The sequence below is a fragment of the Nesoenas mayeri genome (assembly GCF_963082525.1).
Source record: "Nesoenas mayeri genome assembly, chromosome: 24".
Classification (NCBI taxonomy): Eukaryota; Metazoa; Chordata; class Aves; order Columbiformes; family Columbidae; genus Nesoenas; species Nesoenas mayeri.
In genome coordinates, this window is record NC_137546.1 from 2,579,829 (window position 1) to 2,591,862 (window position 12,034).

The window sequence follows — 12,034 nt, forward strand, 5'->3', positions numbered from 1 at the left end:
GCCATGGGTACAAAAGGGGCTGCCGTGACTTGCTGAAATGTCCTTGTTTGGACTCTGCTCCATGCTGCCTTCATGCTTGATGCCTACATCCCCCACTTTCTAAAATGGGCTGTGGGCAAAGGGAGTAGGAAAGGGGAGTGTGAGGTGCAATATTGCTGTGGAGAGAATCCCAAACCCTCTGTGCTTGGGGAGCAGAGGCAGAAGGGACCGGAGGGGGGTAGCAGTGGTCTCTCACTGCTGGCTGGGTTCTGGCCTGTCCTTTCCGCCCACAGATTTCAGCTGGAAATGAGTGAGGATGAGGGAATGCAGTGGGTAGGGAAGCAGGGCAGGGACCTGGGGTAAAGGGTTGTGGACATACACCTATATCTGCTGATGCTGGTGGCCCATCCTCACGCCCTCATCTCCCCGGCCCCTTCCCCTTGCTTTGCTGCTGCAGGCATGGATAATTTCGAGTACAGCATCCAGCTGAACGACCAGGACTGGGCTGAGTTCTTCTTGGCGTCGGAGGAATGCGCCCTAGCGCCGGCTGCCCTGGCCACAGCCGAGGAGCAGTGCCTCAGTGACATTGAACAAGGGGACGGCGCGCCGGGGAGAGACTGTCACAGCAGCAACGGGCAGATCGCGGCGAGGGTGGGCAGCGAGCCAGGGCCTGGCACGGGAAGCTCTGCCCCACGTGGGGTGCCTGGAGACACCCCTCTGCGCTGGCCCGCCGGCCGGTACCTCTCCTTCCCGGAGCTCCTCTCGGGCAGCGAGGACGAAGCGGATCTGGGCTCAGTCGCCAGGTTTCTGTGTGACAGCGACAAGCCCGGCTGCCCTTCTTCCGCCCCAATGCCCAGCGTGCAGGGGACACAGCCCCCCTGTCCCCCCGCAGCCGCTGGCAGCCCGGGGCAGGACGCAGCGTGTGAAGCAGCAGCACCGCAGCTGGCATCGGAAAAAGGAGCAACTGGCGGCAGTCATGCCATGGAGCCTCCCAGCCACCCAGCTGCAACAAGCGTCCCTCGGCAGGGAGGGGACGCAGGAGGGGAACGGCCCCATGGCAGCCCGGTGGTGGCACAGCCACCAGTGCCGGGCATCTCGCCGGCACCACCTGCCTCTCCGGAGACCTCAGCGAGGAAAAGTCCCAGCGTTTCTCGCTCGGAGCCCAGGCTACGGGGACCCTTGCGTGACCACCAGCCGAGCCCATCCCTGGAGGCTGCGCCCAAAGGGCCCGTCTTTCCACTGCGGGACGAGGCGAGCGGGGAGAGAGTGGGTGCTGAGCCGAGCTCTCCAGCTGCTTCCCCAGAGGTGGTGAGGCCCAAGGTGCCGGGACAGATGAGAAAGAGCCGCAAGCAACGTGGAGCCGGTGCCACCGAGGCAGCCCAGGGGGACAGGGAGACTCCAGGGACCGTGGGACAAGGGACGGTGGTACCTGCAAAGGCATCTTTAAGCTCGCCACTGTCCTCAAGAAAGAGCAAAGGGAAGGAGAAGGCAGCCAAGGCGGCTCCTGTGAAGATGGGGAGCGAGGAGGCAGCGGAGAGCAAACGGCCGGTGCCCAGCCCTGGTGTGGATGGGGGCGAACCAGCTGCGAGTGCTTCCCCAAAGCAGAAGGTGAAGGAGCCGGGGGCACAGTCCCCAGGGAAAGCAAGGGCCACCAAGCATTCAAAGCCAGGGCAGGCTGGTGGCTCGGGCATACGTGACAATTTGCCGGTGATCGCTGCCAGCGAAGCCGCGGCTCCTTCGGGAGAGGCGTGCCAGGAGATGCCGAGGAAGCCTCTCCATCCCAAGAGTGTGGCAGCTTTTGGGGGAGATGCTGCTGAGGGAGCTCATGGGGAACCTGTATCTGAGACCCCCAGAGAGCTGGGACCCCCTTGCTTCACCACTGGGGACTTTGCAAGGACAGACACCCTGGACGTGACTTGGCCGGAGATGTATGACTATTTGTTCTGTGAATCCCAAGGGGAAGATGAAGGAATGGGGAGCTCAGTGGAGGAGGAGATAACACCCTTGGAAAGGGAAATGTCCTTGCCTGAACTGTATGAATATTTTTTCAATGAACCGGAAGGAAAAAGGAAAAAAGCCAAGGGTAAAGACAGGAAGCAAAAGAAGTTCGGCAGCTTGGACCATGCTCAGCTGCAAAATGAGGATCTCAACTTGGCTCCAGCCGGAGACACCCTGGTTATCTCTGTTCCTGAGGTGTATGAACACTTCTTTCAGGATGGGCCTGGGAACAGAGCGGGCTGGAGAGGGGTTTTCTCAATCACACCATCCTCCGAGATGAAAAAAGCTGTGGGGGCTTTGAAGGCCCTCCTGCAAAGGCCAATGGATCTCGTCAGAGGCCAAGCCTCAGCCTCCCCGGCTCTGGTGCGGAGAGGATCTGCAGAGAAGCTCCCGCTCGTCCCGCTGGCTCCGCGGGGAAGAGACCAGGCACAGCCAGATGTTTTGGACATGGCCCTTGCACTGAGAGGTAAAGCCCGGTTACCCCCACGTAGAGATGTGCCTCTGTCCTGCATGGTCTGTCCTGCCTCTGGCCCTGCTGCAGCCGCCTCCAATCCAGCCATAATGGCATTAATGACACTGCAGTGATTTTGGAGGGCTCTGCCAGGTGTAGCGGGTCCAAACCCACACTCCTGGCACATTAACCATGCCACCCAGCAACCCTGGGCGTTAGCAGGGATCTCTGGAAGTGCAGCTAAAGCCACCGCCGTGACATGCTGTGTCACATTGGCTCGCTCTCGTGATGCTCACGCTGTCCCTGTGCCAAGCAAGTGCTGCTGGCCGGTGCTACAGGACACAGGGACAGGGAATCTGGGGATATTCTGTGTATATTCTGCACACAATTTGCTTTGCTCCCTGCTAACTCCTGGGACAGAGGTGGCCCAAAGTCCTTGTCCCAGCTGATTCAGTTGTCCCCCTGAATGGATATAACTTATTGTAGATGTCATCTATCCTTTTGAACGCTGGTCAAGAAAAACTTCCTGAAGTAGATAGCTGCATTAAACTGCAAGGTCTGGTAGAAATAGGAATCCCCTTCTCCAGTGCCATCCCACTGCCTGCAGAACTGCATACCTGTGTTTCTGATGAGGGAATGGGAGGCAAAGCAGCAAAATCCTTCTTTACCAATGCCCCTGAGACAGAGCAATGGCTGTCCTTCTAAGGCTGGGCTGCTAATTGATCTAATATTGGTGGGCAAAAAGTGTGCACAGAGTGAAACATGACCAAAGGCAACGGGGACTGTAAAACACACACTAATTCGAAACACACCCTCCCAAGACCTCTGAGGTTTCCTGAACATTGACTGTTGCTGGAGGCAGGCAAGAGAAAAAGGAATAAAGGGAGAGCAAGTCTGACCCACTAGGACAGCCTGTGTATTTATATTAAAGCTTATATGATGCTTACAGCCACAGTGCCTCGCAGTTAATATTAAAACCAAACAATGAATGAGTCACCCCAAATGGTGCCTCAAAATGGAGCTTCCACTCTGTTTGCACAGAGAAAAACCCCTCTGCTGTGGTCATAGCTAATTAATAAGCAAGCTTTAATTAAAAGCCTAATCAAATAAACATAGGAGCAAAAATAACCTACTCCTGCAACATGTCTTTGAGTTGTGCTAGGCTGGAGCTCCAGCAGAGGATGAAATGCAGAGCGGTCCCTGGACCTGGTTGGGGTGAGGTGGGATCTATGGGGAGATGCTGAGTACTGGTGCTTCTTGGGGGGCTATTTGTTGTCCTAGAGCTGTGGGACTCTCCAGACATTGTCGTGTAGGAAGGTGACCCTGCCCGGAGGGGTCTGTCAGCACCAGCAGCCAGCCCAGGAATTGCTCTCTCCTAAATCTACTCCCTGCTTCCAGGAAATGGGCACCATTAATAACTATTTGCCTGGGGCTCTTAACAAAGTGTAAAACTGAGAGGGGTGAAAAATATGGCTCTCTCCTTACGAAACCTACCTGAGTCCTAAATAGATGTGTTTGACTTGACCAATGGTGAAAAAAAGTCTTTTGAGAGGGAAAATGTGCGACAAAAACATATTTCTCTGGAAGTCCAAGGGACCCAATGCCCCAGAGGCAGATGAGGTGTCTCAAAACCCCACAGGTGTCCTAAAAGCCCAAACCTTGTGCTGTTCTTCTTGCAGGGAGACCCGAGGCTCCGCTGGCGCTGACCCACAAGGACATGTGCCTGGTCTTCTGTGCCTTTGCATCCTGGGTGGTGAAGACTTCCGACCTGCGCGCTCCGGATGCCTGGAAGACGGGTACGTACGGTGCCCAGCCTGGGAGAGGGGTGGAAAGGACCTGGTGGAGAAAGGCAGGGATGCTAACACACCTAACGGTGCCTATGGGAAAACGCAGTCATCCTCCTGGTTTTCCAAAGCATCCTGTTCCTTTTTAATGCCTTCTCTCTCCTGTAGAAATGGAAGTCCTGATTCCTACTCGCGTTGTCTTTTCCCCACACAAAGTGACTTGACAAGTCTGTACTCCCAGCTTTGGCCCCACTCCATCCCAAGACCTGTACCAGTGTGTCAGGGGGAGAGAAACTTCTTTAGGGTTCCTGCTGGCTAGAAGCTGAATCAGGACCTCGGGCATGCAGGTTTATACTCCTTCATCTCAGCTGGAATAAACATACCTATTTTTTTAATGTGCTGTAAACATATAAGCTTTTTTCTAAATACAGCTTAGCTGATGTATTACTATTATCCTGGTGCACGGAGTCCTGCAAGTAAACCGAGCTCTGTCAGTTCCTCTCCAACATTTTTTTTTAAAAATAATTTGAATAACTGGTGGGGAAAGAGGTGGCATTTGAATAACTGGTGTTGAGGAAGCTCAAGCAACCCTAATGAGCTGAGCTGTGGCCCAAGAGGTGCGGGTTGCTGGACCGCCATGGCAGCATCCCTGCCCTGGATGCAGCAGATGGAGGATACAGCCCATGGGCACCAAAGAGCCCCCACCACGGCGTGAGACACCAGAGCCAGGGCTTCCTGCAGCTTGTCCGAGGGAGGAATGTTCCCCGCTAAGGTCACACAGGAAGCTGACACCCCAGGCTGAGAATAGCTCATTAGCTAAAGTTGCTGGGTGCAGTCATCACAAGGAGCTTTTGGACTGTTCCTCCTCAACTTCTCAGTATGAGATGGGAGACGTGGCCCCGGAAAGGGCGCGAAAAGCGGGATATGGGCCTCGTGCCCCCGGGATTGCGTACCTCAGCATGCAAAGAGCACCCTGGCAAGAAGGGAGGGGAGAGGAGGATCGACACCCTGGACTAGCAATTCTCTTTCAGCATTTTAGGTTATAACAAGTGGAATTTCCCTGTCTGTGTCCCAAGCTCCGATGCATAAATCAAAATCAAGACTGAATTTAAACTGGGAAGTCCAAAGGCACAACTTGGGTTCCTTGTTTGGTTTGGGCACAGACCAGGGGAATTTGACCTCTCTTATAAGCCAAGATAAAAACATTAGCTGGAAGTACAGATAAAAGTTTTATTCTGAATGCAGAATCTCCATTAGTTGTTTTTTGTATCTCTCCATTTTATGATTCTGGGGTTTGGGTATTTTCTGCTTTTGGTTGGGATCAAGGTATCCACAGATAACTCACAAAATTGTATTTTTCTTGGCATCTTCGTGGTCCAAACAGAAGCAGGAAATGAAGGGACCATCCTAAAGCCCTGGTCAGATTTCCTATTGTGCCCTTCTCATCCAAGATTAGACACATTAGATCTCCAAAAGATCACAGAATCATTTTGGTTGGAAAAGACCTTTAAGACCATCAAGTCCAACCATCAACATAGCACTAAGTCCACCTCTAAACCATGTCCCTAAGAACCTAATCTATGCGTCTTTTAAACATCTCCAGTGAACCTGTGTATCTAACCACCACCCATCCCTACTACACCAATGAAGTCTATGTTGTGTTTCCTTGAAATACAGATGTTTCTTGTGAAATGATGATGTGATTTGTGCACCCAAACTATAGGGCTAGATGTGGTCAACCAGGCTGTGGGCAGCTCGGGACTGAACACAGTGGGAACATGCACAGTGTGGTGGGGATGAAGAGCAAAGGCAGGAGAGGTCTTGGAAAGGGAGAGAAGCGAAGTCCCATGGTCTCAAAAAACAGAGCCAAGTAGCTTGTGACCTTCAAGTTTTGGAATTGTGATTTTCAGGTCTGGAAGAAGCACCCAGACTCACTCTGGAAATGTCTTGGGCTCTTTTCCAGTGTTCCTGGCAAGTTTTGGCACGCTTTCTGCCATCCGCTACTTCCGAAGGCAGGTCAGAGAAGGATGCCCCCAGCCCGAGGCTCACGTCTAGGGTGCTTCCCGAGGACAGGCGAGGACGGCGGTGGCAGAGGCCGGGGACTTTGTTCTTGGGCGGTGCGAGAAGCCTGGATCCCAGCACCGAGACTTCTCTGGACTCATCCCAAAACGGGACGGGACGTCACAGGAAGCAGGATCCTTCTGGTGACAGTCATTTACAATACGGTAGGCGGTTTGTACCTGTACTGGACAGAAGAGGAGCCCAGCGTGGGCTGGCTCTGTTCTTTCTTTGCACACTTCTTGCATACTTGTGCTGTCTCCCAGGAGCAGTCACAGTGTCTGTTCCAGGGCACTGTTTGTCCGTCCTCCCTCCTGAAGTCGCTTGGTGGCAAGAGAAGGCACCGAGGTGGTGGAGGGAGGAGAGAGCAAGAGAAACCAGGAAAGTGCTTCGTTCCTATGAAAGGGCTGGGGTGTCTGTGGAGGAAGAGAATATAGAGCTTTGGGGAAGAGCTGTCTCTGTCCCAAGACAGGGCTTTGCTAAGCATGTGCTGGCCGCACGCTGAGCCGGGCAGTGCTAAATAGGGATGAAGGAGCCATTCGCTTGGCAAAGCCTATGTCTCCCATGACCGGTTTGGCTGACAGCAGGAGGACTCATCCTCTTGGGTTTCACTCCAAGAAGTCACAGCTCAGTCTGAGGGTTCAGGAAGCTGAGATAGGGTTTCTGCCATGGGTGAGGAGCACCCACTGCAAGGACACGTCTCACATGGGCAGGTGTCGCACAGCAAGGGGAAGAGGCAGCTGGAGGTGGCTGTGCAGGATGGAAAGGGGCTGCAGGGGCAGCAGAAAGAAGGGCTGAGCTCAGGGAAGCCTCAGGAAAGAGCCCTGATAAGGACAGGAGCATGTTGAAGAGGAGAAGGAGGCACATGTACACATTTGGCTCTGACAACCAGCAGATGGAGGGTCTAGGTGTATCACTTGGTCCCTCCGCTGCCTCCCATCCTGCAGACGTCGAGTTTGCTGGGAGGGGATGCCGAATGTGTCACCTTGTGGGGCTGGAGAGGGCTGGAGGGGACACAGAATGGAAAGTGGGGTGAAAAATGAAAAGGAAGCAGCTCAGGTTCTTCCCTGTCCCTAGTGCCTGCCAGATCACTCAAGGGCATTATTCATGAGGGTTTTTCTTTACTCCGAAGTCTGCTAACAGCATGGATGTGAGATTTGTTGAGCACATAGGGACCAGATCCACAAAGGTACTGGGGGGAAATCTGCCCAGAAAACCTGTGTGCATCTGCCTATGGGCTTTATAGGAACAGTCTGTGGCAATGTTTGTCGTACGAATTGAGAGAGAAGAGGTTTAGCTCTTTCCTTGCAACGCAGAGTGCCATGAAATTTTAATGTGTGTGGGGTTGTACTTAAGACCATGTATTATTGCTGATAAGAGAGCACACTGTACAATTGTATGGTGAGATATGTAGCAGTAAATAGCAAGAGAGAGAGATGTACAGGCTCTATATGGACTATAGTAGCTGTATACCCAGTAAGAAGAGTTTTGTGGAGGAGGAGAACAGATAAATTATGCTGGAAGCTTCTAATAAAGATCTATCCCATTTAATACTTTTGTGTACATTGCTGTGTCTACATTGTTTGATCCAGAGAGCCCTGTCCCCTCTCCTGTCTCAGAAACACTCATTCTCGAGCAGAATCCCGCCAGCCTTCGAACCCGCTCCTCCTGGGATCCGCTGAACAGATCAGCGAGCACGAGTCAATACAAAGCAGCAGCTCCCAGGTTCGGTCCATCGATCCTCATCGCCTCTGCCCTCCCCAGCTCCCCACAATGCAGGTCTAATTCGCATCCCAAGCTGTGCCCATCAAACCCCCTTTCCTCCAGGCACGGGGGAAGCTGAAATGTTCGCATATGCCGAGTTTTACTGTTTATCCAGCCATAATCCATTAATCGCTCTCCGTTTTCTCGGTGGCAGGTGGAAATGCAGCAGCCTTGGCATGGCAGGTGGGAAATGGGGGAACAGCTGGAGGAACCAGGCAATTTTAATTATGCAAGGGCTTTCCTGGGAGCGCAGCAGAGCAGAAAAAGGTCAGAGGAGGGCAGCAGACAGGTTTGCTGGGAGGAGAGAGGCTCTGAGACTCACAGCTCCTGTCCCAGGGGTCTCCGGCTCTTCCTGAGAAGTTCCTCACACCATGAAGTCCCCAGGGTAAGGGACACGCTAAATCCGGAACGGTCACTGCTAACTTCTTGCTTGGTTTGAATTTTGTCAGGTTTTGTGCTTTCTGGCCTTGTCACGCAAATCTGGAGGAAATAACGTTTTCCCTTCGCTTTGCAGGTGCAGGAACAGTTGGTTTCCCTGCCAGCCGTGTGCAGCGCTCCCAGGTGCAGCGCCGGCAGCGAGCAAATCCCTGTGCTAAAAGCCACTGAATTCAATGCTGGGCAAAACGGTTGGGAAAGCTATTCTGGTTCGTTTTTGCACTCCGAGGGATGTGGGGTTTATCTCAGTCTCTCAATGCCTCTATCCTCGTGTTCAAAAACTCGTGCTAAGTTTATTCCCAGGAGAGCTCAGTACTCGTGTTGAGCTGTAGGTGACACGAGGTGCCTGTCACGTCCAGCAGCGAGTGCCCTTTGCCTGTCTGTGATAACTGGTCTCTGATCCTTTGGATGTCAATGGGATTTGGCACCTTCCCTTGCTAAAAGTTATGGAACGTGCCAGATGATCCATCAGGTTATAGGTGCGTTTCACACTCTTTTTGTTCGATACTGGAAGAGGCAGATGAGATAAATATTTCACAAGACAGATGTTTCCAGCCCACTGTAGAAGCAAAAGGGAATATTGAAAGATTGTGCTGGTATCAGGAGATCAGCTCTGGGAGCGTCTGCTGTGCTCAGTCGAGCAGCAGCGTCTCTTGTGTCCTTCAAGGAAACCAGCCTGGACTTGCCTGCAATTTCAATGCTTGGTTCATTCTCCGACAACCTTTTAAGCTCTCTCCTCTGCCTCCATGGCAAGGTCATCTTGCCCATACCTCACCCAGCGAGGAGGAGCCAGGAGCTCAACCACCTTTTGCAATAGCGGCAGCCACCACAATAGAAACGACCTTTTCGGTGCATCCTCGCTGCCGGGAGATGTTTTCATTTCACCAAAGAGAACGTCAGCGCTGGCGGTGGCCCGCTGCTTCGCCTTGCACGTAGCTCCCACATCTGACACCTTGTCTTGCCAAGCGGGTGAAAAAGTCAGGCAGGTGCAGCCCCAAGAGCTGCCTCCGTATTTCATCTGCCTTCATACACCCTCCCAGGGTCCTGGCTGTGTCTCTCCACGCTCTTCTGCAGAAATCAGTTGTGCCAGAGCGGCTGCTTCACTTTTATTTTTGTTTCATCTCTCTGTAATAAAACCAGAGCAAAGCTTCCCACGGACATTGCTGTCAGGGCATTTCTGAGTCGTGCCACTCAGAGAGATTTTGGAGGGCTTGTGGTGCTGTGCCAGAGCTGGGAGTGCCAGCACGGGGACAGTGACCTCCCTTTTATCCACGACCAACAGAAATACCAGTGGCTTCGGTCAGCTGTGAGAGCCGTGACATGTTTTGGTGGATTCCTCCACCCACAGGGCAGTGAGGGAGTTGCTCATCTAGAGCGAATCCTGCATATCTTTGCGCAGGGGACTGAGGGTTTTTCGAGCAGGAATAGGTTTGCTCAGCGGGTCCTTCCCCAACCTCAGCCGTGGTTTCAGGCAGCCAGCAGGGAGAGAAATGTTCATGTAAACTGCTCACCGAGGAATTCCCAAACCTCAGGTGTCTTTGTAAATACAATGATAAGATCGGAAAGTCCATGCAGAGCGAAGGAGCGGGAGCTGGCCAGGTTGGCTGCTCTGCTGCTGATACCCCCTGCCCTCACTTATGGAGACTTTTCCTCCAAAATCCTGAAGCCAAACGAGCACATCGTGGGCTCCACTTGATTTTTTTAAAAGCATCCCTCTGCTGTTTAGTCTTTAAGGAAAAGAAGTTTGAAATTGAAGAGAGAGCTACAGCAGCCCGTGGTGTTTCAGTAACTGCTGTGGTTTTCCAGCTATGGTTTCAGAAAGGGGGAGGACCCCGATTTGGGACTTTTAGCACTTGGAGGGAGTCGGGGGGAGGAGAGATCATTTGTCAGAGGGTGAATTGTTGGCAGCTTGAATCATGTCATGCCTTTCATCGGTGAATAAAGCCACAACTATCCTGTGACCGAGCTGGGGATGGCACAGCCTCGCTGGCAGCTCCGAAGCACCAGACCTGCAGTTTGTGGGCGACCTGGTTCACACCATATTTCTGCTGCAGCCGGGCTGTGAAGGACAAATACGTTTTTCGGGAAATGAGAGGTATTTGGTGCGTTTACAGGTACTAGAGTTTCCATTTTAATGCAACCTGCACCGAGACATCTCGTGCCACTCCAAGCAAACCCTTTATTTTTAAATCCCGTGTCTGCTGAGAGATGTGTTGGAGTAAAAGCAATAGTGCGGGTTTTCACAGTCACAAGGCAGGTGTCACAAACACAGCCCTGTTCCCACCTGGTCAGCATCTGCATGGAAATCATCAGGAGAAAATCAATGGCCAGCAAAACCAGTGACTCAACAGGGAAGCCAGGCTGTGCTGTGGGTCTTGACCAATCTGATGCTTATAGGGGCTGGTTTGGAAACATTTGAGGGCTTGTACACACACATATTGCTCTGCATTAATTATCCAGCCTAGCAAAGCTGTACAACCTTCTAAATTTGAGACAGATGGAGAGCAGGAAGAAGTGTTTATTCTAGGGGAGCTAAACCCAGATGGGAAAGGGTATAAATAAAACCCCTTTAGCTGCTTGTGTGGCAAGGGCTGTGTAACCATTTCAGTGGTAGTTTGTTATCACAACCCTTAGTTTCTACAAGGTGAATGAAGCAGCAGCGAGCAGTCCATGGTTTGCTAAGGGCATGCTCGCATTTCACCCCGAAACGCTCCGTTCCATGCCGGGCAGCAGCTGCAAGGAGCTGCGCTCTGCCCCAGACGTCCTGCAGGAACAAGGCAATAACTCAGAAGCAGACGCACAGGCACAGAGATGGAGTTCAGGACCTGAAATAAGAGCCAAACAGACCGCGGCAGCTGCGCACAAAGGCGAGCTGGAGGCGTGAGAAACGAGCAGCCTGTGTGTTCCAAGGGCAGCATTCACAAGGGTGACAAATTTAGCCCAGATGTAGCTGGAGAGGAAAGTTGTCACTCTGAGATGAGGACTAAAACGGCTTTAGGTGTGTCACGTCTCTGCAGCCCTTTGAAACCGGGATCTTGTGCCTTGCCGTGCACGTGTGTGTCACTGTCACCGACCAACGTGATGGCACATCGCAGCTTGGGAGGGCTGCTCAATGGGGACAGACACGCTGGGCTTCACATCTACCTCTCCTCTGGTTATTCAGTTTCCTGAGCAGCTCTGGCTGCAGCGCAACCACCTGTCGCCTCTCCAAGTGTTCGCACCTTGGCATGGACATTCCCAGTATGGCACAGGCATTCCCAGTGTGGCATGGGCATTCCCAGTATGGCACGGGCATTCCCAGCTGCACAATACATTTGGAGTTGCTGACTGATTTTCCAAGGCCCCCAGGACACAGGGCTGAAGTAAAAGGTCTGATTAAGCTTTGGCATTAACCCTTTAGCCAGGTCTCATTGCCTGATAAACCCAAGGGAGACTTTGCTTTAGGATTAGGTGTTTACAAGTGCCCGACCTGAGCAAGAGACAGTCAGCACTCTGGAAATCCTCCTGGACCCAGAGACCCAAAAATCCTCAAGGGAGGGAAGGCTTTGAAAAGGACAGCGGCGAT

At 52.7% G+C, this 12,034-nt stretch overlaps 1 protein-coding gene across 1 annotated transcript; it reads left to right on the forward strand.

The window, feature by feature from the left end:
* Nucleotides 1-438: 438 nt before the first annotated feature.
* Nucleotides 439-6,267, forward strand: PERM1 (PPARGC1 and ESRR induced regulator, muscle 1; the record flags this gene model as incomplete). The annotated part of the gene is made up of 3 exons (XM_080358764.1): nt 439-2,443; nt 4,108-4,224; nt 6,176-6,267. 3 exons carry the CDS (start codon nt 439-441, stop codon nt 6,265-6,267), a joined length of 2,214 nt encoding a protein of 737 aa, XP_080214890.1.
* Between the last annotated feature and the right edge of the window lie 5,767 nt (nt 6,268-12,034).